At 41.4% G+C, this 27,466-nt stretch overlaps 1 protein-coding gene and 1 pseudogene across 3 annotated transcripts in view; both read left to right on the forward strand.

The window, feature by feature from the left end:
* The window catches only part of LOC129135378 (notch homolog 2 N-terminal-like protein R), a 50,400-nt gene extending 40,033 nt beyond the window's left edge, over positions 1–10,367 (forward strand). Inside the window, exons 6-8 of one of the 3 annotated variants that reach the window (XR_010158891.1) lie at positions 8,542–8,624; positions 8,894–8,963; positions 10,048–10,367. Coding sequence is in view for 2 of the 3 variants with exons in the window: in XM_054669931.2 (XP_054525906.1) it covers positions 8,542–8,600 (59 nt within the window). In the remaining variant the exon portion in view is untranslated. Of the gene's footprint in view, positions 1–7,888; positions 8,625–8,893; positions 8,964–10,047 lie in introns of those variants that run through there. The other 2 variants (XM_054669931.2, XM_063815432.1) reach the window with 2 other exon arrangements.
* LOC129135260 (neuroblastoma breakpoint family member 9-like) lies at positions 8,901–26,499 on the forward strand (annotated as a pseudogene).
* The last annotated feature ends 967 nt before the right edge of the window (positions 26,500–27,466 follow it).

A 27,466-nucleotide genomic window follows, 5' to 3' on the forward strand; every position in this document is an offset into this window, starting at 1 on the left:
ATCCTCTGTTAATCAGTGAGCACTTTTTGATGAGCTGATAGATGATATATGAGAGACTATGCGTGGCACAATACTTTGTTACACTCTTCACTGACACAAGTGTTCTAGAGTGCACACACAACCCAAAGATAGAAACAAAAAGAGGAGCAGTGTCGGGGAGCTTGGGGCCTGGTGTTCCATGGAGAGGGAGAAAGGAACAAGCCTGGCCAATTCATTCAACTCCTTATAAAAATGATGAGGAGGCTGAAAACCAAGAATTTTGATTGGGAACAGAATACAAGCAGCTGGAGCAGATGAATTACTAAGCAACAAAGATCCTGTTTTTATACAAATATCCTTAGTACAAAAACAAAAGAAGGAAAACTGTAGGGGGGAGTAATGTGCTAAGTAAGCAGAATTGCCTCAAAAAGAAGTTGTTCTAGTTACTCTTTCAGAGTGGGAATCTTAGATTCTGGTATTGTGGATATGGTTCACATATAATGGGATTGTGTGTTTTATTTTGGAGGGATTAAAGGTCATAGGTTGGTCCTCAGTATAAAATCAACTGGTAATTTATTCATTTCATTTGGTAAAAATGTATTGACTGCCTGCTATGTTCTAGGCACCATGCTATGTATTTGGAATACAGCTATACAAAGCATTGTCACATAATTGAAATGAAAACTTTATATTATTTAAGTCACAAGAACAAGCTATTTAATTATATTACTTTTAGTTTCTGTTTTAATAAAGAATAGATAATGCTATCATTCTAGATACTAAATAAGTGTTTTCTTAACATAATATTACTATCCACTTTATCTTGTAGAAGAAATAACTAAAATACATCTGTCTTCACTCCTGTATTTGTTTGCATTTTAAGGGTTAAAGACAGAAATAGAAATGTAAACAACTTTATTTTGAAAATATTTCAACATTGCAAATATCTCTGGGTCTGATATTCTAGTAATGTAATTGGCTAGTAATTGATGTTAGTGTGATTTATTGTTGAAGGCTAAATGTGTTTTTCAGTTTCAAGAAAATTGCTTTTAATAATTGCCTAGAACAAGAGGTTGATTTGGCAGCAAGATGTTGACGGGAAGTTAGAGAAGTCAATAAAGGAAGTTTTTAGCTGAGAGAGAGTGATTATTCACTCCCATAGCCTCTGCATTGTTATCCATTAGCCACGATAAGAACCTTAGGGAATTCTGAGAGTGTGTCCAGGAAAGGATCTGTCAAACTAGAATCGTATCTCCTCCTTGAGAAAGGAAATAACCAAGGATTCCGCAGCTGAGAGGCTGCCAGGGCTAGTGAAATAGAGTAAGGAAATCTTGGCTGTCTCTTATTCTCTGGTTGTAGTTTAACGCAAGACACTTATTTACTCACTGATGGTGTGTGTGTGTGTGGGAGGGGAGATTAGCATGAGGGGTGGGAATGGGGAGATTTGATGAAGAGAAAACTAACATTTTTTTGGTGACTCAGGAACTGTGCCAGGTACTTCCATGCTTATTAGCTCAATTACACAAAAATCTTGGGACCAGGTATTATTTTTCAAGTCTTCCCACATGAAGTAACTGAAGTTTGGAGATGTTAAGTGATTCACCCAAAGTTGTACAGCTAATATGTGGTTAGGCTGGGTCCTGAAACCGAGGCAGTTTATTTTCAAAGCCTTTGCTTTGTGCATCTTACTGCGCCACATTGCACTGCACATCTGCTTCCTGAAAGCACTTTGTAGGTGTGTAAAACTTTTCGTTAAATGCTTTAAGCTGTTTGGGTTAAAAATATATGTTCATGTTATAAGAAAACCAAGACACTCCTAATTATAATCAAATAGTACTTGTTACATATCAATATGTGTGTGTGTGTATATATATGTATATATATATATATATATATATATATATATATATATATATATATGGCGTTGTGCAGATGTTTAAAAGTAGTTACATAGACTAGTTCTTGCTTTTCAGGGTCCCATAATCTAAACCAGATGACTTCAGCTTTGGATAAATATATAGAAGGAAATTTAAAGAGAATTCAAAATAATAGATGATGCAGTGACACTGTGAATAAATGTTATTTATACAGTTTGTAAGATTTCATGCTCATTGTTCGTATGTCCCAGGTGGAGTTCAGAAAATATTCACTTCATTTCCACAAAGGGAAATAGTGCCTAGAGATGGTTTTCTTTTAAAAAGTCCTTTTCATAATGCAGTGCCCTTCCTTCCATTGCCCTTCATTCCATTGCTTCCCATGCTTGTCAAGAGACTAAAATGTTACTTATAGTAATAGTCACTATCTCAATGTAAATAGCACCCTTATTTGATGAGAATTATTATTTCAGTTCTAAAAATGGGGAAACAAAGTCAGCAGGAGGCAAAGTAGCTTGTTAAAGTATTCTGCAACTTTCAAATGGTTGCTTCCACTGCATTTCACGTCTTGGCACTTCTAATTGAGGGTTACTCTAACCACCCTATTTAAAATTGTAACTGTCCCCCACCCCCTTAATTACTAACCCTGGTCTACTTTTTGTTTTCTTTTTCTGTAACTCTTATCTTCTTACTATATAATTTATACTAGATAATTTACTTCATTATGTCTATTGTTTATTGTCTGTCTTTTCCAAATTCTACTGCCTCTTACCCTCTCCAGAATGAAAACTAGTATCTTTGTTTTTGTTTACTGATGTAACCCAAACACCTACAAACAGTGCCCAGTATATGCTAGGCCCGCAAATATATATTGGCTGACTGACTGTATGGTTTAGTATCATGTCATAGTATTGAGACTGTAACTTTGGTCTTCTCATTTTCTTCTTTGTATTGTGCGTCCTAGACTTAGTTTGGCCTCTCCTTTTGTCCTTGTATACTCTTAATACTGGATAAGAATTTTGGAGTCTTTTTCAACTCTGAGTCAGTGAATGCCACATAACTTAGTGACTATATTTAAATGGTTAATTTACAATTCTTTCCCTGCAAAGGATACTGTAGTCACTGTGAGTATTTTAGTATTATTTTAGGACTCAAGAGGGAATTAAAACTACAAAAATCACTCGTCTTGTTTGACACAGAAAGAAATGTTTCTTCACAGAGGGAGGAGAAAAATATGTTGAAGAGAGAACTAATAGAATCAAATCAATGAACCATGTCTCATCTTTTTGGATAAGTAACTGTTAGTAATCCAGACACTTCATGAGCTTTCATTATGTAAAGTCTTTAGCAGAAGCTAAAGGAGGGACACCAACCACAGTAATTTTAATTTAAGAACAAAATGGAGCATGAAAATAAATTATTAAATCATTTACTCCCACTATTTTTGGGTTAGGGCCAATAATGCAGAGAGAAAGAGGTAGACTAGTTTTGTGTTTGTGGCTATTTTAATAGAGTAGCACAAGTAATCAAAAAACAGTAGGCTGTTTTGAATTTACTGGCTGTCCCTTATGAGTTCACAGTTAGATTGGACTGTCCTCAATGTACTTTCTTTTTTTCTTTCTTTCCCACATCTCTTTATTTCTCTGATTTTGTTTAAACTTCATAAAGAGCTCTCTGATGTTTCCTTTCCAAACAATGAAGGTTTATCCTTTGTAAACTACCTCTGTACTCCACAGGCTGATGATATGTGATATCCCTATATCATTAAAGTAAAGCCTAAGCACATTCTGTGGCTTTTGTGTCTACTCTGTTGTTGCTGAGCTTATGAACTATTAGAAATAATTCCCTCTTGCATTTTCACACATGGGGAATGTGATGTTCTCTTGGGTATTATGCTAATCATATTTTGGCAGGTTTCTCTGGAGCAGATGCAGAAATGATCATACCACTTTCCAGGGTGTATTATTTTAGCTCCTTTGACTTGGGCCCTAAGTCTGTTTTACCTGATGTTCCTGAAAGATGTTCCTGATGTCCCTCACTGTTCTTTCATGCTGGATGTTCTTGCCTATGCTGCCTCCTCAGCTATCACCCTCTCTTCCCCTTTTTAATGTAGAACTCATTCTTAATGATTTGTCAAAGGCCCCCTATTTCACTGAAATGCCTTCTATATTCCCTACCCTCCAAGTGGATTGTAGACCTTCTAAGGTCTTTTGACATCTGCATATCTCTAGCACAGCACTTATCACGGTGATTATTTATCTGTTCATCTTTCCAAGTAGACACTCTCATTTTAACTCCCTACCCTAGTCGCCAGCATCCCCAGCATAGTGCCTGTCATAAAATGGTGCCACAATGAAAATTTGAAAAATGAATGAATTGAACGTGATAAACATAGATGAGAATCCTATATTCTACAATTTTTTAAATGTACTGAAATTATTCTTTTTGAATCCCCTTATTTATTTCTGTGACTTCTTTGGTGACAAAGTTAGAAAAAAGTGGAGGTCAGTAGGGAGATATGAAGGGACGCAGGTGGAAGCAGTGAGCCTGGGCGGGTGATGGAGTGGGAGATACGTGGCACAGGGGTCAGTGAGTTAATCTGGGCTCATTCAGAGAATGGAAGGTGTGTGCCAAGAAAACTGGTTGGATAGGGATAGGTCAGGGATTCCCTCTTGCATTCTCACATTTGGGGGCATGCGTGATTTTCTTTTCTTTTCTTTTTTTTTTTTTTTTTTTGAGACGGAGCATCGCTCTTTCTCCCAGGCTGGAGTGCAATGGTGCTATCTCGGCTCACTGCAACCTCCACCTCCCGGGTTCAAGCTATTCTCATGTCTCAGCCTTCCAAGTAGCTGGGACTACAGGTGCCTGCCACCATGCTCAGCTAATTTTTGTATTTTTAGTAGAGATGGGGTTTCACCATGTTGGTCAGGTTGTCCTCGAACTCCTGATCTCAGGTGATCCACCTGCCTCGGCTTCTCAAAGTGCTGGGATTCCAGGCATGAGCCACCATGCCTGGCCGCATGTGTCATTTTCTTGGGTGTTATACTGATCGTATATTTGCAGGTTTGCTTTTGTGACAGACTTCTTCTGGGGGAAAAAAAGTATCCTTCTATCTTTTTACTTTTGTCCAGTTCCAGGTATCCCTGTTTTTTTCTTCACTCTTCCTTCCTTGTTCATGGGAGTTTTTCTTGAGGACTTCAAGCCCAGCTTCGGAGAATCCTGGTTGTGTCATCTCATCTCCTTTCTGCTCTCTTCTCTACCTAGCCTTTCCACCCTCACACCTCCCGGGGTCTGAAAATGGAAAGATAAGGGTGTTTCCCTGAAAGTTGCTCTTCTGTGTGGGGATGACAGGTTCTAAAGACTCTTTTCTGGTCCCTGCCCTCATTGCCATGATTAATCAGTTAAGTGGCCCGAGGTTTTGTAACAGCACAGTCTTAAAATGCTTCTCCCAAGTTTAATTTCTCTCCATTTGACCTTTTAAGGATGTGAATTGGCTTTAAGTAGTAGACTCCCTTTAGTACGGCACTGTGAGCCTCTCAGTGAATCGGCTACATCCATTCCACCCACGGGTCTGGAAACTTGTCTGTTTACCTTTCCCTAAAAACCTAAGATATATTTTTAAGAAGTGCCTTGTAACTTTTCATATAGCCTTTCCCCTACTTTGGGCAGACTGTTTCTTACAGGAATTTGGTAGATCTTTCCAAAGAGAATTCTGTATCTCTATTTTTAAAGCATAAATCCTGTCAACTTTGGAGGAGAAGTGATTTGGCTTGAGTTTTCTCAGACATGGGAACTTTTGACCTAAGTTTGTATTTTACATTGTTGAAAGGGAACTCCGGGATCCCAGAAAACATATGGACTGCAATTGGGTAAAGTTTCTGTTTCAGTACTTATTCCTACTTAGTAGCCGTTTAATCTTGGTCAAGTCAGCCATGTGGCTCTCAACTTCCTCATCTGTAACATAAAAGGATTAGAGTAGACAATCTCTAACAAATGCTATAATACCACTGACAAATGATAATATTAGCTAATATGTGTAAGGCACTGTGTTTAGTGCTTTTTCCCTTAATACAATAGCTTTGAGATATAATTTATATACCATACAATTTACTTCTTAAAAAAGTACACAATTCAGTAATTTTAGCAGATAGGAGTAACCATCACCACAGTCAATTCTAGAATATTTTTATACATCAGAAGAAACCCTTTACCCATTATCAATTACTCTCCATTCCTCCTAACTCTCTCCCAGCCCTAGGCAACTAGTAGTCTACTTTCTGTCTTTATTTGCCTCTTCTGGACATTTCACACAAATGGAAACATGCAGCATGTAGTAATTTATGACAGCTTCTTTCACTTAGCATGAGGTTTTCAAAGTTCATTGATGTGGTAGCATTTATCAGTACTCTGTGCCTTTTTATGGCTGAATAATATTTTATCATATGGATTTACCACATTTTATCATTTTATTCATCATCAGTTGATTGACATTTGAGTTGCTTCTACTTTTTGAGTATTATCAATAATTCTGTTATGAACATTCTTGTACAGTTTTTTGGTAGACATTTATCTTCATATTTCTTGGATATATACCTAGGAGCAGAATTGCTGCGTCAGATGGTAATGCTGTTTAACCTTTTCAGGAACTGTCAGACTGTTCTGAAGTGGGTACATTATTTTACATTCCAACCAGCAGTGTATGAGAATTCCAGTTTCTCCACATCCTCATCAACAGTTGTTATTGTCTGTCTTTTTTATTATATTCATCTGTAATGTGAAGTGTTTATCTCATTGTGGTTTTGATTTACATTTCCCTGATGGTTGATGATTTTCAACATCTTTTCATATACTTATTAGTCTTTATGTATCTTCTTTGGAGAATGTCTGTTCAGATCCTTTACCTACTTTATAATTGGTTTATCTTTTTAATATTGAACTGTAATAGTTTTTAAAAAATATATCCTAAATACAAGTCTCTTATCAGATAATATGATTTGCAGATATTTTCTGTCATTCTATGTACTGTCTTTTCACATTCTTGATGATATACTTTTCAGCCCAAATGTTTTTAACTTGATGGAATACAATTTATTTTTTCTTTTGTTGCTTGTGCTTTCAGTCATATTTGTGAAAACTTTGCTTATCCCACATTACAAAGATTTACTATTTCTAAGTAATTTATAATTTTACCACCTACCTTTAGGTCTCTGATCCATTTTGAGTTAATTTTTATGTGCGAGGAGGGAGTCTAACTTGATTCTTTTACATGTGGATATTTAGTTGTCCCAGGACCATTTGTTGAATTAAGTGCCCAGAACAAGTACATCTATATATAGAGAAAGTAGATTAGTGGTTATCAGAGACTGCAAGAAGGGGGGAATTGGAGAGTGACTGCCCATAGGTACAGGCATGCTTTTTGGCATTATGAAAATATTCTGGAATTAGGTAGTGGTGATGGTTGCAGAACTTTTGGAATATGGTAAAAGACACTGAAATATATGCTTAAAAATGGTGATTTTTGTGATATATGAATTATACTATAGAAATAATAATAACAACAGTAATAAAGCAAGGTGTCTTTCCATATCTCCATGCCTTGTATTTTCATTAAAAAAAAAAAAAAAAAAAGAATTTCAGGGCCAGGCTCAGTGGTTTACTCCTGTAATCCCAGCACTTTTGGAGGCCTAGGTGGGAGGATCGCTTGAGGCCAGAAGTTCAAAACCAGCCTGAGCAACATAGCAAGACCTTGTCTCCATGAAAAATAAAAAATTAGCCAGAAATGGTGATGTGTGCCTAGAGTTCCAACTACTTGGAAAGCTGAGGCAGGAGGATCGCTTGAGCCTAGGAGTTCAAGGTTGCAGTGATCTATAATCACCACTGCACTCCAGCCTGGGTGACAGAACAAGACCCTGTCTCAAAAAAAAAAAAAAAGGCATCTCACTTTAATAGTAAGAGGCCAGCATATGATGCTGGCAGCATGTTGTGAGGAAATGTATTCGATGAAAGAAGTTAAATTCCAGTTCTCCTTTTTTCAGAAATGAGATATAGGGGAGAGAAACACATACTTGGAAAGAATTGACCCAGCTGAATTGGAAAATGTGGGAAGGGGATGGGGAAGAGGCTGCTCCACCTGAGATCTGGCTCCAGGACTTACAGCAAGGGGAACTTGGGCAAGTTACAGACTCTCTATGCCTCAGTTTATCAGCAAAACAGAATCATCCCATAAACTGTAAGGTCGATGGTATCAGCGGGTCCCCAAACTGACTGCACATCTGAGTCATGTTAACAAACACATTCCAGGCCCCACCTGAGCCCTCTGAATCAGAATCCCTGTAAGGAGGACGATGAACTTGAATTTGCACTGACTTTCCCAGCTGTTTCTTACTCTGATCAACTTGGGGGTAGGACCCATTGTGCTGCATCACATCATTCCAAAGCCAAAACACAACAGCAAGACAAGAATATTTTCAAGGCAGTCTCTAAAGCAGAGGAGAAACTGTTGAGGGAACCTAGAAGTAAAGGAGATCTGGCTTGCTGGGCTCCATTAGAACTTTGAGTACAACAGAGACATGAGCCCTTTGGGACACATGCCTGAGGTAGTGACAGTCCAACTTTGGAAGAGTGGAAGCCCTAGTTTCAAATTCAAGCATGCTTTGAGTAGAAATTAAGTTTACCTCTTTTTGCACAGCAACATGGCCAATCTTTCCTAAGCTGCTCAGCTTACAAGAAAAGGAATCATACTGCTAAGAATTCAAACTTCAGCAGTCATAGGTAAGTAAGGAAGTCTTATAAACCTATTCTAGCCACCTAACCAGAAACTCGAAATTTAGCAGTTTCTTTCAGTTTCAGGACAGTTGTGTTCACTAGATCAGAGGAATTGAGACATGAAGAACAGACCCTTAAAAAGGGAAAGTGTTCCCTTCAGTTTGAGGACATCACTGGAACATTAGGGAAGTGGGAACACAGCTGCTCACTCTACAGTGTGGGTTGCCTTTGTGTCTGGAATGTGTCTGATGTCCTGATCCCTGTGCACATTTCAGGGAGCCTTGGGAGGACCCCGAATCACTGATGGAATTGGGCAGTGCATGGAGATGGCTCAGCAGGACGAGGGTAAATGCAGGGGCAAGTCCAGGTCATACTGAGAGACAATGAGTGGCGCTGATGAGGACAAAGATAAAATCAAAAGTTTGTGCTTCATCTTCAAAAACTCAAGCTGATAACAAACTTGGCCTGATGAGAAATAATAAGTATTTTTCTATTTACATGAGAATTTAATCTCAAAACAGAAATCAGAAAAATATGAAGTCCAGGGCATAAAACCTAAAACTATTGCTCATGTTTATTCTTTCTAAATAGAGCAAAGTGTAAAATCTTCTCCATAAGACATACATTATGGTTATAAAAAGGCAAAAGTCTTAGTGAGAATCATTGGTATTCCATAGAAGAGTGAATTAAACACAGCCAAGGGAAGACCCATGTCTCATACTTCTCTTGTATATTCCAAAGTTCCAGGGAAATTCCAGGTGATAGAGGTTATTTCCCATACTGTTAAAGCAAGGTTTCAGACACTTCTGAATTTTGGTACCAGTACTCTAGAAGGGCACACCTCTGTCCTGGAAAATAATACAGGAATGAATACTCTTCCCGTGACCCATTCTGGTCATTCTTCCAGCATCACAAAAACCAAAAAATGGAAATATGGCCAAATACGTGATTAGCTGTCCCTCATCTTCAGGTTTCTTATCTGTTACTTATAGATAATAGCATTACCTTAAGGATTATGATGAAGATACAATGTCCAAATATAAACACAGTTTTGAGCAAAATGCCTTGTACGAATTGGTCAATGAATAATTACTAAATATGTGAATATTTACTGGATTGTATGGATCCTATGAATAATTACTGAATAATTATTGTGATTGCTTTTATTGGCAGTGCTGAAAACTCATCCCTTTGTGACCTCAAGTAACCCATGACACTTTGTGAACCTGCAGTTTTTTCATTTAGAAACTTGACAGATTTTCATTCTGACACAGAATGTCAGGTCTCCCACACCCTAGAAAATACATTGACTTAAAGCCTTTGATACATCTCAAAGCAGTATCCTTACAGTGTCACTGGAAGATGGTGTGGGCTGCAGAGAGGGATGCTTTCAAATGGGATTAACCAGTCCTCCTTCCTTCACTTCCAGATGAATGCTGGGCAGCCCAGGGTCAACCCACTGCACCCTCAACTCAGGCAAGTCCAGCAACCAATCTTAGGAGACCTGGGCTACAGAACAGTCTCTCAAGTTCCAGGCTCACAAAACCTAGGTGGGGATGAAAGCTGATAAAGTGAAGAGGTGGTTCAGGGGATCACTCTTTCCTACTTGTTCCTCTCACCTCAAACTCACCTTCTACTGCACTGCAACACTGAGGATCGCCAACCAACCCTGACCATAACCTTGATCTTGCCATGTTCTGTTAGTGGAATGCAACCCAAAATCAATGGTGTTAGGTCATCTCAACAAAATATATATCAAACCATATTCCATAAGAACTGCTCGTGGCCCTGTTCTTTTCAGTATATGGGAAAACAAAATGGAAACAACAAAATAGCATCAGGTTTACAAAACTTCCCAAGATAGATGGTCACACATGTTTTCGGAGACCTCTATATAAATGACTTTGATCACTTGATACCTTGAAAAGAGGTCTTGTGGCACTAGAATGACATCTATAAGTGACAAGTATAAAATGTAGTGCTCAGTGACATTAAAAAACAAATCAACCCACATAGAGGAAGAGCTTTGGACGTAGGGATGTCAAACTGGTCTAGAATGTAATGAAAACCCAAGAAGGTGCCCCAGTAAGAAAGAAGAAATCAGTCTAACAATGGGATGCAGCAGCAAGAATACTGAGACAGGAAAGAAAACATTTAAAAAAAAAGAATTATTCATTCACTTTCTAGTGGATATAGAAAAAACTGCAGAAGACCCGGAGGATATCAGGGTAGGCTAAAAGTTTGATATCTTACACCTGTGGAAAAGCCTTAAGCTCTGTTTTAACTGAGAGCAGGTGGGGTGACTTCATGACTACCATTAAGAAAATATAACCTGTTGGGAAACTGTTTCTGCCTTGATGATGTTGTACAGACAAGAGATAAACAGTGAGGAATATGCTTAGATGTATTGGGAAAGACACGGGTCTGTGGCATTGTCACAAGGGTACACGAATACTGAGAGTGAATGCTGAAGGAATGATCCCCATTGGTGGTGACCCTCAGGTGAGACTAGGGTGCCTGTGTTTCAGCAAAGCCTGGGCAATTGGAATGCAGGGCTCCTAAGATTCCGTGACACCCCCACCTTCTAATTCTGTTATGGCAACTGCAGACGGTTACCTGGCACGCTGGCCACATTCTACCTCACTCTTATCAGAGACTGAGCTACTGGCAGTGCTTTCAGCTCTGTGTTCAGGCACCTCGAACCTTGTTTTTGTGGTGAAGGATCCTAAAGTGCTGTGGGGAGTGAACACATTTTTCACAAGAGTAAGTTAAGAATTTCAGTTACTGACATCCCTCAGTCCTGATTAAACCTGTTTGATTTCACCAGTTTTTAACCCATCATGTGTTTGCCTTTCTTCTCCCCAGTCCCTGGCCCTACCTCTTCTGCCACAAACGTCAGCATGGTGGTATCAGCCGGCCCTTTGTCCAGCGAGTAGGCAGAGATGAACATTCTAGAAATCAATGAGAAATTGTGCCCCCAGCTGGCAGAGAAGAAACAGCAGTTCAGAAGCCTCCAAGAGAAATGTTTTGTAATTCAACTGGCCGGCTTCCTGGCCAACGGACAGAAGAAATACAGTAAGATCTATAGGCTCACCATCATGAAAGTGATGAATGATGTCCTGTCTTCTCTCTGAGACACTAAATGCTCTTTCCATCAAAAATAATTTCATCCTTCCTGTACTTCTAGGAAAACAGAAATGGGTATTTTAACATTTTGTTAAAGTTGGAAGACAGAGGTACCAAAGTATTTAGCAACTTTCCATGTTTGCAATCAGGTGGGGGTGGGACTAGAGTTAAACTGCCATTTATTGATTTCTGACACAGGCGCAGAATGACCTGTTTTCTCCAAGAGGCTCAATCGTGTTTTCAAGAATCCTCTCTGTACCATATAAGATCCTGCAGACAAATAACATCTAGTCTGTTGTTCTAAATGTCTGAGACTAGTGAACTTTTATTCAGTTCAAGTTTCTGTTGAGGCCCAACAGGCAAAGCTCTGTTCTAGTGACTCTGAGGGAAACTTGGTGATAGTAGCCAGTACCTGCTCTGAGGGGCTTCAAGAGGAGTCTACTCCTAATAGAACCTGTGCTGTCTATAAGTGACAGCATCAAGAGCAGGGAGTAGGGGCCGTGCATGGTGGCTCACTCCTGTAATCCCAGCACTTTGGGAGGCTGAGGCGGGCAGATCATGAGGTCAGGAGTTTGAGACCAGCCTGGGCAACATGGAGAAACCCCATCTCCACTAAAAATACAAAAAGTAGGTGGGCGTGGTGGCAGGTGACTGTAATCACCCCTGCTCAGGAGGCTGAGGCAGGAGAATCCTTTGAACCCAGGAGGCTGAGGTTGCAGTGAGCCAAGATTTTGCCATTGCACTCCAGCCTGGGCGACAGGGCAAGACTGGTAAAAATAATAATAATAATAATAATAATGATAAATAAAAATAAGAATAAAAAGCAGAGAGTAGCTTGGTGAGAGTGAAGTCCTGCTTCCTGGGGCACAGAGTCTTGTTGCTAAAGAGGAAGAAAGATCGCACCCGAGAATGTGTGGAGACAGCAGTGCAGTGTACAGAGCAGGGACCGTGGGCCTGTCTCCTGGGCTCCATCCAAGTTGCTTGTCGTGTCTGTCCCTCAGTTACCTCACCTGTTCAGAGGGTACTACAATAATACCTACCTCTGTAAATTGCTGCAGTGAATTACATGAGCTATTTCTTGTCAATCTCCTAGAGCATTTATTGGCACACAGTAAACACTATCTATTAGTTCTTCATTCTGCTGTTTCTAAATTAACACAAACTTTATTAGCATTTGGGCATATTTCCTTCATGGCCTTATGGTGTTATGTGTCACACTTTATGCTTCAGATATGATTCTTAAAATCATAACTGAAGATAGGATTTAAAAATCAAAGATTTTAAAAATCTTTCACATACTTGTCCTTGAAATTCCCAGTAAAAGGGAAACCATCAGTCCCATAGTCCTAGGGGCCTTCCCGACTGTACAAGAAATCACTACTCATGCCCCAGTGCAGTGTTTTAGAGGAGAGGCTGCAAGGCTTGGGAAAGTGGCCCCGCATTCAGAGTCAGACCTCAGGGACTGTGAATTCTGACTCCACTTCGTTGTGGTTGAATCATCTTGTCAGCTTCCTTGATGTGCCCTTGAGGTTCTCTTTCCTCATCTCTAAATTTTGGAGGATCAGATGCCAGAAAGTCAGGAGACTGAAGAGTAAAGATGTGGAAATCCCTGTCTAGACCCTGGTACTGGGGAGAGTTTTGTCCTTGGGATGGACCTGGCTCCTGCCCTGTAGGCAATGACCACAGCAGCATGTCCAGCCTTCCACTGAGGCAGGCGTGTCTGTCTTTTCTCAGAATATGAAGAGTGCGAAGACCTCATAAAATCTATGCTGAGGAATGAGCAACGACAGTTCAAGGAGGAGAAGCTTGCGGAGCAGCTCAAGCAAGCTGAGGAGCTCAGGTGAGGGGACCCCATGGGGGCAGGCAGGGGGGCAGGTGTGTACATCTCTGAAGTACAACAGCTCGGTGGGGAAACGTAAGAGCTAAGCTGGGCCAGGGGAAGGGCAGGAATTGCCATGGCAGGCTCGCAACACACAAGTATTTATCAAGCAGAGAAGAAGTATAATAAAAATGTATGGGTTGCAGTTGTTTGTCAGGGCCTTGTTTTCTCTTTTTCGAGCAAGTAATTGTTGATGTGAAATTTACATAACACAAAATTAACCAAAGGAGTGTGAACCACACAGCAGCATTCAGTATACTCAAAATGGTGTGCCGTCACCACCCCACTTACCCTGAGTGAGAATCACCTCCTGACTGACTGCGGCTTCTCATTCTTTCACTCAATCAATGTTGCCTTCTCGACCCTGTCATTCTTTTCTTCTTTCGTCTTTTCAATTCGCCCCATCTGCATCTGGCCTCATTTCTGTACATGGCTTTGTATCTAGTGGCCGCAAGATGCACTATGTGTATTTTCACATGGAAATGTCCATGGCCAGAGTGAGGAACTGAAAGGATGTCTTTTTGAAACGGAATGAGGAAGACACCTACTTTTGTTTACAGAAGGGAAAGATGAATGGAACATCATCGAGGATCTTGCAGGAGCCCTCTCTGATACAGAGGAAGCCTGTAAACCATTTTCTATTCTTTCTCTTGGCCACAGACATTCCTTTCAACATGTGCTGACCTTCTGCTTGAAGGTCTCCTTGAGGACATTGTCTCAGAAGTCTCTGTTGCAATATTTGAACGGATCACTCAACCCTTTCTACTCTTAAATTTTCTCTACCGTCTCACCTTAGGCAATATAAAGTCCTGGTTCACTCTCAGGAACGAGAGCTGACCCAGTTAAAGGAGAAGTTACGGGAAGGGAGAGATGCCGCCCGCTCATTGAATGAGCATCTCCAGGCCCTCCTCACTCCGGATGAGCCAGACAAGTCCCAGGGGCAGGACCTCCAAGAACAGCTGGCTGAGGGGTGTAGACTGGCACAGCAACTTGTCCAAAAGCTCAGCCCAGGTAAGGTGGCCATAGGCCCTGATGACCCAAAACCCCAGGCTTATGAGAGGCTCCAGACCTCCATACTTTCACAATGACAGTTGTATCAATGGGGTTTTTTTCCGCTACACCTATGTGGCCATGACATGACCAGGACTTCCTGGGTAAGAACAGAGATGGGAAACCCATGGGTTTGGAGGTCACAGTATTGCAAGTGTCCCTCCTTCCTTGATGGAAGGTGGTCTTTGGAGCAAGAGGCAGCATCTATCTAGTTTTAAAGGACAGGAAGGAGGCTGTGATGGGAGGGCGCTTGTTGGAGTGAAAAGAGCTCTGGGCTAAGAATGAAGGTTCCCAGGCTGTCTTTTGGGCAATGTTCTTAGTAAGTGTCGGTGAGTGAGTGATTTATCTTTCCAGAGTTTCTCTCTCTCCATGTGCAAAGGCAGACAAATTGTCTCTTGCAAGGGTCTGAAGCATCCAAATATGGGAACACTTACGAATGCTTTTCAAAATGAGATGAAGCCCCTCTCCATGTGGTGTTGGAGAAGGCACTTGATGTGGGGGCATTTGGTGGTAGGAAGTGCTTCAGACTGGAGCACTCCCCATGGATAGAATGTCCCTGAATAACACAGCAGAAGCCACATGGAGGGCCTGTGCAGTCTCATGACGCATAGAGGACTGTGGGACAAGTTTGTCCTCTCCTAAGAGAAAGAATGAGGTTTGAAATGCGAACTGTGACAGGACACCAAGCCTGTTCCTGGGAATCAGATCTGTGGCAGGATGGGGGAGACAGCTGCCAAAGTCCAGAGAGAGCCTGCACAAGCCTCCAGTGATATGGGAAGCAAAAGGTCTTTTCAGTATTTGGCCACATCTTGATGGTGGCCCTCCACATCAGAAATGCATTGCCCGATGGATCAGGAAACCACGCCAGGGCATTTTGTGAAAGATAAAACATGAGAGTTTTCAGTACAATGCTGAACCATACGTAGATGTTCATGTCTCTGTGCACGTTGGGCTGACTGTGCTTGCGGAATGTGAAGTGGGAAATATCTGAACGAACTTTTTTATTTATAGAAAATGACGAAGATGAGGATGAAGATGTTCAAGTTGAGGAGGCTGAGAAAGTGCAGAAATCATCTCCCCCCAGGTAACACTGAATACTCAGGAGCAAGTAATGGGTGGTAACACATGAAAATGTCTAGGAGGCACACCCTCTCTGGCATCTATGGTGGGCCAAAAGCCCGCATCCCCTTGGCCACAGTATGTGAAATTGAACCCAGCTTAGACACAGGGTGCGGCAGCTGTTGTGTTTCTCTATGTGTGCCGAGTGTCATGTCTGCACCATACAGGGATAGCTGAGTCTTCATCCTCCTCAGCTCCTATCTGTCCAGTGCAATGAACACCAGCTGCTCTCTTCCTCTCTGGTTCCCATGGCAGCCATGCTCTGTTGCAGAGAGAACAGGATTGCATGTTCCCTCTTTAAGGGAACCTCCATTTTGCTTTCTGGGACCACTCTCTTAATGCCGCCTGTCAAAACCAGCTAGGACTCCCTGGGGTTCAATCCCTCTGTGTTTAATCTTCTGTCATCTCTGTCCCACCTGGCTCATCAGGGAGATGCAGAAGGCTGAAGAAAAGGAAGTCCCTGAGGACTCACTGGAGGAATGTGCCATCACTTGTTCAAATAGCCATGGCCCTTATGACTCCAACCAGCCACATAGGAAAACCAAAATCACATTTGAGGAAGACAAAGTCGACTCAACTCTCATTGGCTCATCCTCTCATGTTGAATGGGAGGATGCTGTACACATTATTCCAGGTAGCCTCTGTTTTCCTTGTGTCTCATACCTCTCTCTAGGCTGAGGAAGATAAACTCTGAAGACAGGCTCTATAAACACAAATTCATTTGAATAAAAAACTATGATGGGTTTCTAAACAGATATCAGGGAGTTTTTTTGTCCTTCTCAGCTAATGTCATGCCTTTGTCTGCCAGTCCCCAGTATCAAGTTACTCAACCCCAGGCAAGTGTGACAATCTCATAGTCACCTGAGTGCAGGAGGTGCACAGGCAGTATCTGTCAGGCCTCCTAGCTTTGATTCAGTATCTCTTGTCATCTGTGATTAAGTCATCTGTCCCTGAACAATGTCCATGGAGTTTCTATGCCTGTTTAAGGAAGCTGGCAGCCTTGCCTTTGTATTTGGAAATATTGTTCCCCAGGCTTCACTGCTCTCAGCTTTCATCTGGATCTCCTTTAAGTCAGCTTGCTTAGCTGCACAGTCACCCTGAAATCAGGACGGAAACTTTTCTTCTTTACTTTGCTGATATATTTCCATAAAGCAAGGCTGGACCCTGGTTTTCCACCCTGTCAATGCAATGGCTGATCCAATGTTTCTTTGTAGCATCGTGGATTTTTTTTTTTTTTTTTTTTTTTTTTTTTTTTTTTTTTTTTTTTTTTTTTTTTTGCGATGGAGTCTTGCTCTGTCACCCAGGCTGGAGTGCAGTGGCACCATCTTGGCTTGGTGCAACCTCTGCCTCCCAGGTTCAAGTGATTCTCCTGCCTCAGCCTCCTGAGTTGCTGGGACCACAGGTGCACAACATCGCATCTGGCTAATTTTTGTATTTTTAGTAGAGACAGGGTTTCCCCATATTGGCCAGGGTAGTCCTGAACTCATGACCTCAAATGATTCACCTGTCTTGGCCTCCCAAATCACAGATTCTTTTTAAAGCAAGAGTTGTTCAAATTTATCTATCAGTCGTGTTTCATGTATAGATGCCTCTAAACATTTAATGTCCATGTTACCTGGTGATATAAGTCCGTACTGCAGCAACACTCTTAGAAAATTGTTTGACCAATTTTTGGAGATTTTTTTGGGGAAAAAATTTTGTTTAACTTTGACTCAGGTAGGGAATATGGCATTATGGTCTACACGTAGAGGGAGATTTTGGCCTGTGGATCTGGAAAGCAGGGTCATCTAATTCTCACCAAAGTTAATCTAGGACACCCTAGAATATTCCTGTCAGAATCCTTATTCTTGCACTGAGAATAGTTATGTCCTTGTGCTATGACTGGACAGTGATTTGTTCATATGTGAAGTATGAATTGCTTAATGTGACCTGCTTCTCTGAATTTATTTACAGAAAATGAAAGTGATGATGAAGAAGAGGAAGAAAAAGGGCCAGTGTCTCCCAGGTAATGTTGTGGAATTGTTGGCTGTTAATTCAGTAGTGACATCTGGAGATTGTAGATTTAGGGAAAATGAGGAAGTGATGAATAGAACTATTTCTTCCATTCACCCAGCTACAAATTGTGCTGATTTACAATGTTGTATGTTATTTGTGGCACTTGTATTGGTTTTAATTTCATAGTCCTCTCAAGATAGGAACTTGCCATCAGATGAGCCAGGTGAACTAGCCAAACAGGGTTTTCTTGTTGATCTTTTCAAAAAACCAGCCCTGGATTCATTGATTTTTTGAAGGTTTTTTCGTGTCTCTATCTCCTTTAGTTCTGCTCTGATCTTAGTTACTTCTTGTCTTCTGCTAGCTTTTGAATTTGTTTGCTTTGCTTCTCTAGTTATTTTGTGATGTTAGGGTGTCAATTTTAGATCTTTTCTGCTTTCTCTTGTGGGCATTTAGTGCTATAATTTTCCCTCTACACATTGCTTTAAATGTGTCCCAGAGATTCTGGTATGTTGTGTCTTTGTTCTCATTGGCTTCAAAGAACATCTTTATCTCTGCCTTCATTTTGTTATTTTCCCAGTAGTCATTCAGGAGCAGATTGTTCAGTTTCCATGTAGTTGTGCGGTTTTGAGTGAGTTTCTTAATCCTGAGTTCTAATTTGATTGCACTGTGGTCTGACAGTTTGTTGTGATTTCCATTCTTTTACATTTGCTGATGAGTGCTTTACCTCCAACTATGTGGTCAATTTTGGAATAAATGTGATGTGGTGCTGAGAAGAATGTATATTCTGTTGATTTGGGGTGGAGAGTTCTGTAGATGTCTTTTAGGTCTGCTTGGTGGAGAGCTGAGTTCAAGTCCTGGATATCCTTGTTAAGCTTCTGTCTCATTGATCTCTCTAATATTGACAGTGGGGTGTTAAAGTCTCCCATGATGATTGTGTGGAGTCTAAATCTCTTTGTAGGTCTCTCAGGACTTGCTTTATGAATCTGGGTGCTCCTGTATAGGGTGCATATATATTTAGGATAGTTAACTCTTCTTGTTGAATTGATCCCTTTACCATTATGTAGTGGCCTTCTTTGTCTCTTTTGATCTTTGTTGGTTTAAAGTCTGTTTTATCAGAGACTAGGATTGCAACCCCTGGCTTTTTTTGTTTTCCATTTGCTTGTAGATCTTCCTCCATCACTTTATTTTGAGCCTATGTGTGTCTCTGCATGTGAGATGGTTTCCTGAGTACAGCACACTGATGGGTCTTGACTCTTTATCCAATTTGCCATTCTGTGTTTTTTTAACTGGGGCATTTAGCCCATTTACATTTAAGGTTAATATTGTTATGTGTGAATTTGATCCTGTCGTTATGAAGTTAGCTGGTTATTTCGCCCGTTAGTTGATGCAGTTTCTTCCTAGCATCAATGGTCTTTACAGTTTGGCATGTGTTTGCAGTGGCTGGTACCGGTTGTTCCTTTCCATGTTTAGTGCTTCCTTTAGGAGCTCTTGTAAGACAGGCCTGGTGGTGACAAAATCTCTCAGCATTTGCTTCTCTGTAAAGGATTTATTTCTCCTTCACTTATGAAGCTTTGTTTGGCTGGATATGAAATTCTGGGTTGAAAATTCTTTTCTTTAAGAATGTTGAAGATGCTGGAGAGGATGTGGAGAAATAGGAACACTTTTACACTGTTGGTGGGACTGTAAACTAGTTCAACGATTGTGGAAGGCAGTGTGGCAATTCCTCAGGGATCTAGAACTAGAAATACCATTTGACCCAGCCATCCCATTACTGGGTGTATACCCAAAGGATTATAAATCATGCTGCTGTAAAGACACATGCACACATATGTTTATTGCGGCACTATTCACAATAGTAAAGACTTGGAACCAAGCCAAATATCCAGCAATGAGAGACTGGATTGGTTGACCATACCTCAAAAGCTGTATTCTCATGGTAACTGCAGGGAAACTTGAGCACATTTTATGCAAAATTATTGAGGACATGCTTTTCATGATCACTGTTCACTGTGTGTCCTGAGAGCACAAATACAGAGTGTCCTTTGACTCCCTCATCAGTGTGTCACCTGACGAATTCACTGAGCTCACTGTGTGTGTGTGTGTGTGTGTGTGTGTGTCTTTCTCTTTCGTTGTTTTCTACCTGGCCCTGTTCTATCCCAACATAAAGGCAATAATTTGTTACCTCATTAATGGATCTGTCCTTTTTCTTTTCAAACTCTTCCTTACGTTAGCCATGAAATCTAGCTGGGGCTGTGTGGTTTCTGATTCCCCCTGGCTTATTCTTTACTTTTTCCCACTTTTCCAGGCTCAGCAGGGAGCTGCTGGATGAGAAAGGGCCTGAAGTCTTGCAGGACTCACTGGATAGATGTTATTCAACTCCTTCAGGTTGTCTTGAACTGACTGACTCATGCCAGCCCTACAGAAGTGCCTTTTACGTATTGGAGCAACAGCGTGTTGGCTTGGCTGTTGACATGGATGGTGAGTACCTTTCTATGAAGGTGATAAGGATCCACTGAGTCTTCTGGTTAGGGTCATATTCCTACTGCAAGTGGCCCTTACTGAGCTGAGAGATGTCATTGCCACAGGGAGGACCTATAGGCACATGTAGGTTGAATGAAACTCTAGTTCCACTTGGAAGCCCAGACAAGGGATGGGTCAGTGAGCAAGGCTCTCTTCCTAGTCTCAGGCCATGCCTGTGGCGCCCTAATCCTACTCTCAAGATGTTGGATCTGGGCAGATGTGACAAATTCACACAACTCTGATTTTGTCTCAATTTTGTAGATCTTGTAGATTTCATCCTTCACTCTAATTTCAGCGTCTAAAATCCTCGCTACCATGAACAATCTGAGTATTTGATGAGACAGGGCTGAATAGTGCAGTTTTTCTCCTAGCAACCATTTGGGGGCATTTGCTTTAAATCGATTGGAAAAATATGGCATAACCATTTGCACAAACTTGGGACAAATGATATTGGGATAACGATCTACCAGAATAGGGAATTTTACCCACAGTTTCTGGGACAAAAACCAAGGAATCTCTATCGTGATCAGCCTTCAGGCCTCCTGAAGAATATCTCTCACAGTGTCCTATTCTCATGCTGAGGAGCCTGAAGTCCCTGTGTGAGGATTAGACAGTGGATTGTTATGTGTGTAGGAGAACCAGCTTAATATGTCTGTCCATGTCTGAACTTATTGCAGAAATTGAAAAGTACCAAGAAGTGGAAGAAGACCAAGACCCATCATGCCCCAGGTAACTTTGAGCAATTATGGATGCTTCATTCTGTGTTGACACCTGGAGATGCCAGGTCCAGGGAAAACAGGAGTGTGTTCAAGTTCATGTTTTCAACGAAGGTTGAATTACTCCTACTGACATTGCTGTTGGTTTTCATTGCAGTAGATGTTTAGGTTTCCATTTCTTCCTCCCCTTATCATTTACTAACTTACTGTAGGTTGACCATACCTCAAAGGCTGTATGGCAACTGCATGGAATCTTGAGCAAGTTTATGGAAAATTATTGAGCCCACTCTTTTCATGATCACTGTTCACTGTGTGTCCCGAGGGCACTAACTCAGAGTGTCCTTTGACCCCTTCATCAGTGTGTCACCCGGCCAATTCGCTGAGCTCACTTTCTCCTCTCTCTCTCTCTCCCTCTCCCTGTCTTTCTCTTTCATTCTTTTCTACCTGGCCCTGGTCTATCCCAACATAAAGGCAATAATAATTCATTACCTCATTAATGGATCTGTCCTTTTTCTTTTTAAACAGTTCCTTATGTTAGCCATGAAATCTAGCTGGGGCTGTGTGGTTTCTGATTCCCCGTGGCTTATTCTTTACTTTTTCCTACTTTTCCAGGCTCAGCAGGGAGCTGCTGGATGAGAAAGGGCCTGAAGTCTTGCAGGACTCACTGGATAGATGTTATTCGACTCCTTCAGGTTATCTTGAATTGCCTGACTTAGGCCAGCCCTACAGCAGTGCTGTTTACTCATTGGAGGAACAGTACCTTGGCTTGGCTCTTGACGTGGACAGTGAGTACCTTACTATGAAGGTGATAAGCCTCCACCTGGTCTTCCAGATAGGGGTGATATTCCTATTCCAAGTGGCCCTTACTGACCCGAGAGATGTCATTGCCGCAGGCAGGACCTATGGGCGCATATAGGTTGTAATGAAACTAGTCTCAGTTGGAAGCCTAGACCTGAAATGGGTCAATGACCAAGGCTCTATTCCTAGTCTCCAGCCATGCCTGTGGCAACCTGAGCCCGCTCTCAGCACATTGGACCCAGGCAGATGTAAAAAATTCACAGAACTATGATTTGGACTCAAGGGTTTGTAGATTTCCTCCTTCATTCTAATTTCAGTGTCTAAAATTCTTGCATCCATGAACGAGCTGGGCATTTGATGAGACAGGGCTGAATACTGCAGTTTTCCTCCTAGAAATCATCTGGGGCATTTTCTTTGAACTGATGGGAACAATAAGGCATAACTGTTTGCACAAACTTGGGATAAATGATTTTGGGATAACGATCTACCAGAATGGAGATATTTCACCCTTGGTTCTGAGATGCAAACCAAAGAATATCATGACCAGCTTTCAGGCCTCCTGAAGTATATCTCTCACATTGTCCTGTTCTCATGCTGAGAAGCCTGAGATCCCTGTGTGGGGATTAGACAGTAGACTGTTATGGGTGTAGGTGAATTGGCTTATTTTGTCTGTCCCTGTCTGAATGTATTGCAGGAATTAAAAAGGACCAAGAAGAGGAAGAAGACCAAGGCCCACCATGCCCCAGGTAACTGAGCAATTGTGAACAGCTACTTCTGTGTTGACATCTGGAGACTCCTGGTTCAGGGAAAACAGAGCGGGCTGACATTATCGATTACATCTTTTCAACCAAGCCTGAATTATTCCTACTGACATTGCTTTTGGTTTTCATTGCAGTAGATATTTAGGTTTCCATTTCTTCCTCCCCTTATCATTTACTAACCTACTGTAGGTGGACCAGACTTCAGAAACTGTATTCTCATGGCAACTGCATGGAAACTTGAGCACATTTTATGGAAAATTATTGAGCGCAGTCTTTTCATGATCACTGTATGCTGTGTGTCCTGAGGGCACTAACTCAGAGTGTCCTGTTACTCCCTCATCAGTGTGTCACCTGGACAATTCACTGAGCTCGTTCTCTCTCTCTGTGTGTGTGTGTGTGTGTGTGTGTCTTTCTCTTTCATTCTTTTCCATTTGGCCCTGTTCTGTCCCAACATGAAGGCAATAATGTGTTACCTCATTAATGGATCTATCCTTTTACTTTTTTTAACCACTTCCTTATGCTACCCATGAAACCTAGTTGGGGCTCTGTTGTATCTGATTTCCCCTGGCTTATTCTTTACTTTTTCCTCCTTTTCCAGGCTCAGCAGGGAGCTGCTGGAGGTAGTAGAGCCTGAAGTCTTGCAGGACTCACTGGATAGATGTTATTCAACTCCTTCCAGTTGTCTTGAACAGCCTGACTCCTGCCAGGCCTATGGAAGTTCGTTTTATGCATTGGAGGAAAAACACGTTGGCTTTTCTCTTGACGTGGGAGGTGAGTACCTTTCTATGAAGGTGATAAGGATCCACTGAGTCTTCCATATAAAGATCATATTCCTGCTCCAAGTGGCCATTACTGAGCTGAGAGATGTCATTGCTGCAGTGAGGACCTATAGGCACATGTAGGTTGAATGAAACTCTAGTTCTACCTGGAAGCCCAGACATGGGATGGGTCAGTGAACATGGCTCTCTTCCTAGTCTCAGGCCATGCCTGTGGCACTCTGATTCTATTCTCATGACATTGGACCTGGGCAGATGTGACAAATTCAGAGAACTATGATTTTGACTCAAGGGTTTGTAGATTTCCTTTTTCACTCTAATTTCAGTGTCTAAAGTCCTCACAACCATGAACAATCTGAGTATTTGATGAGACAGGGCTAAATATTGCAGTTTTTCTCCTAGAAATCATTTGAGGGTATTTGCTTTAAATTGATTGGAAAAATATGGCATAACTGTTTGCACAAACTTGGGACAAATGATATTGGGATAACGATCTACTAGAATAGGGACATTTTACCCACAGTTTCTGGGAGAAAAACTGAGGAATTTCTATCACAACCAGCCTTCAGGCCTCCTGAAATATATCTCTCACAGTGTCCTATTCTTATGCTGAGGAGCCTGAAGTCCCTGTGTGAGGATTAGACAGTGGATTATTATATGTGTAGGGGAATCAGCTTAATGTGTCTGTCCATGTCTGAATTTATTGCAGAAATTGAAAAGAAGGGGAAGGGGAAGAAAAGAAGGGGAAGAAGATCCAAACCCACCATGCCCCAGGTAACTTTCAGCAATTGTGGATGCTTAATTCTGTGTTAACACCTGGAGGCAACAGATTCAGGGAAACCAGAGTGTGTTTGATGTCACGTTTTCAACGAAGGCTGAATTACTCCTACTGTCATTGCTGTTGGTTTTCATTGCAGTAGATGTTCAGGTTTCCATTTCTTCCTCCCCTTATCATTTCCTAACGTACCATAGGTTGACCATACTTCAAAAGCTGTACTCTCATGGCCACTGCATCGAATTTTGAGCATATTTTATGGAAAACTATTGAGCTCACTCTTTTCATGATCACAGTTTGCTGTGTGTCATGAGGGCACTAACTCAGAGTGTCCTTTTACTCCCTTACCAGTATGTCACCTGGCCAATTCACTAGCTCACTTTCTCTCTGTCTCTGTCTCTGTCTCTGTCTCTCTGTCTTTCTCTTTCATTGTTTTCTACCTGGCCCTGTTCTATCCCAACATAAAGGCAATAAATTTTTTTTTTTTACCTCATTAATGGATCTATCCTTTTTCTTTTCTAACCACTTCCTTATGTTACTTCTGAAATCTAGTGGGGCTCTGTGGTGTCTGATTTTCCCTGGCTGCTTCTTTAGTTTTGTCTCCTTTTCCAGGCTCAACGGCGTGCTGATGGAAGTGGAGGAGCCTGAAGTCTTACAGGACTCACTGGATAGATGTTATTCGACTCCGTCAATGTACTTTGAACTACCTGACTCATTCCAGCACTACAGAAGTGTGTTTTACTCATTTGAGGAACAGCACATCAGCTTCGCCCTTTACGTGGACAATAGGTTTTTTACTTTGACGGTGACAAGTCTCCACCTGGTGTTCCAGATGGAAGTCATATTCCCACAATAAGCAGCCCTTACTAAGCCGAGAGATGTCATTCCTGCAGGCAGGACCTATAGGCACGTGAAGATTTGAATGAAAGTACAGTTCCATTTGGAAGCCCAGACATAGGATGGGTCAGTGGGCATGGCTCTATTCCTATTCTCAAACCATGCCAGTGGCAACCTGTGCTCAGTCTGAAGACAATGGACCCACGTTAGGTGTGACACGTTCACATAACTCTGCAGCACATGCCGGGAGTGATCAGTCAGACATTTTAATTTGAACCACGTATCTCTGGGTAGCTACAAAATTTCTCAGGGATTTCATTTTGCAGGCATGTCTCTGAGCTTCTATACCTGCTCAAGGTCAGTGTCATCTTTGTGTTTAGCTCATCCAAAGGTGTTACCCTGGTTTCAATGAACCTAACATCATTCTTTGTGTCTTCAGTGTTGGCTTGTTTTAGCTGATCCATCTGTAACACAGGAGGGATCCTTGGCTGAGGATTGTATTTCAGAACCACCAACTGCTCTTGACAATTGTTAACCCGCTAGGCTCCTTTGGTTAGAGAAGCCACAGTCCTTCAGCCTCCAATTGGTGTCAGTACTTAGGAAGACCACAGCTAGATGGACAAACAGCATTGGGAGGCCTTAGCCCTGCTCCTCTCAATTCCATCCTGTAGAGAACAGGAGTCAGGAGCCGCTGGCAGGAGACAGCATGTCACCCAGGACTCTGCCGGTGCAGAATATGAACAATGCCATGTTCTTGCAGAAAACGCTTAGCCTGAGTTTCATAGGAGGTAATCACCAGACCACTGCAGAATGTAGAACACTGAGCAGGACAACTGACCTGTCTCCTTCACATAGTCCATATCACCACAAATCACACAACAAAAAGGAGAAGAGATATTTTGGGTTCAAAAAAAGTAAAAAGATAATGTAGCTGCATTTCTTTAGTTATTTTGAACCCCAAATATTTCCTCATCTTTTTGTTGTTGTCATGGATGGTGGTGACATGGACTTGTTTATAGAGGACAGGTCAGCTGTCTGGCTCAATGATCTACATTCTGAAGTTGTCTGAAAATGTCTTCATGATTAAATTCAGCCTAAACGTTTTGCTGGGAACACTGCAGAGACAATGCTGTGAGTTCCCAACCTCAGCCTATCTGCGGGCAGAGAAGGTCTAGTTTGTCCATCACCATTATGATATCAGGACTGGTTACTTGGTTAAGGAGGGGTCTAGGAGATCTGTCCCTTTTAGAGACACCTTACTTATAATGAAGTACTTGGGAAAGCGGTTTTCACGAGTATAAATATCCTGTATTCTAATGACCATCCTCTAAACATTTTATCATTTATTAATCCTCTCTGTGTCTATTATTATATTCATATCTCTACACTGCAAATTTTGGGTCTCAATTTTTACTGTGCCTTTGTTTTTACTAGTGTCTGCTGTTGCAAAAGGAAGAAAACATTCTGTGAGTTTTAATTTTTGTCCAAAGCTAATTTTAATCTATACAATTAAAACCTTTTGCCTATCACTCTGGACTTTTGGATTGTTTTTTACATTCAGTGTTATAATATTTGATTATGCTGATTGGTTTTGGTGGGTACTGATGCGAATTAATAAAAACATTTCACTTCCATGTTTATTTTCTAATCTCTTCCACATTGTAGGCTATGTTTACCATACGTAGCAGAATGTATTTACATTTCTTGGTTCTAGTCATTTGTATTCTTCGTGAGTGTGAGTGTGTGTATGTGTGTCTGTGTGTGTGTCTGTGTGTGCCTTTGGCATTTAGGAAGGGTTGTATAGCTCATGTTAAATATTGCACTAAAAATGTTTTTGATGGTTTTCCTCCCTTTGAACTAGACACACTTCTAATATTTGGTTTATAGTTTTAAATTATAACTTTCAGCATCAAATATTTCCATACAACAGTCAATTACATGATGTGTTTTCTTTTTCCTACCTCCTTTACCTGCCACTTCTCATAATAGTATTTGAACCTAAACATATACCGGTGACATTCTGTGATTATCATCTTGCCCCTACCTTGGTTTTGGTTTTTGGTGCAGTTCCAGGCTCTTGGTGTCTTTGTTTGGGACACCAAGAGCCTGGAACTGCACGGCACCAGCTGGTAAGAATTAGGCTTTTTTGGCCGGGCGCGGTGGCTTATGCCTGTAATCCCAGCACTTTGCGAGGCCAAGGCGGGCGGATCACGAGGTCAGGAAATCGAGACCATCCTGGCTAACACGGTAAAACCCCATCTCTACTAAAAATAAAAAAAATTAGCCGGGCGTGGTGGCGGGCGCCTGTAGTCCCAGCTACTCGGGAGGCTGAGGCAGGAGAATGGCCTGAACCCGGGAGGCGGAGCTTGCAGTGAGCCGAGATGGCGCCACTGCACTCCAGCCTGGGCGACAGAGAGAGACTCCGTCTCAAAAAAAAAAAAAAAAAAAAAAAAAAAAAAAAAAAAAAAAAAAAGAGGCTTTTTTTTTCCCCTAAGG

This window comes from Pan troglodytes, chromosome 1, assembly GCF_028858775.2.
Source record: "Pan troglodytes isolate AG18354 chromosome 1, NHGRI_mPanTro3-v2.0_pri, whole genome shotgun sequence".
Lineage (NCBI taxonomy): Eukaryota > Metazoa > Chordata > Mammalia > Primates > Hominidae > Pan > Pan troglodytes.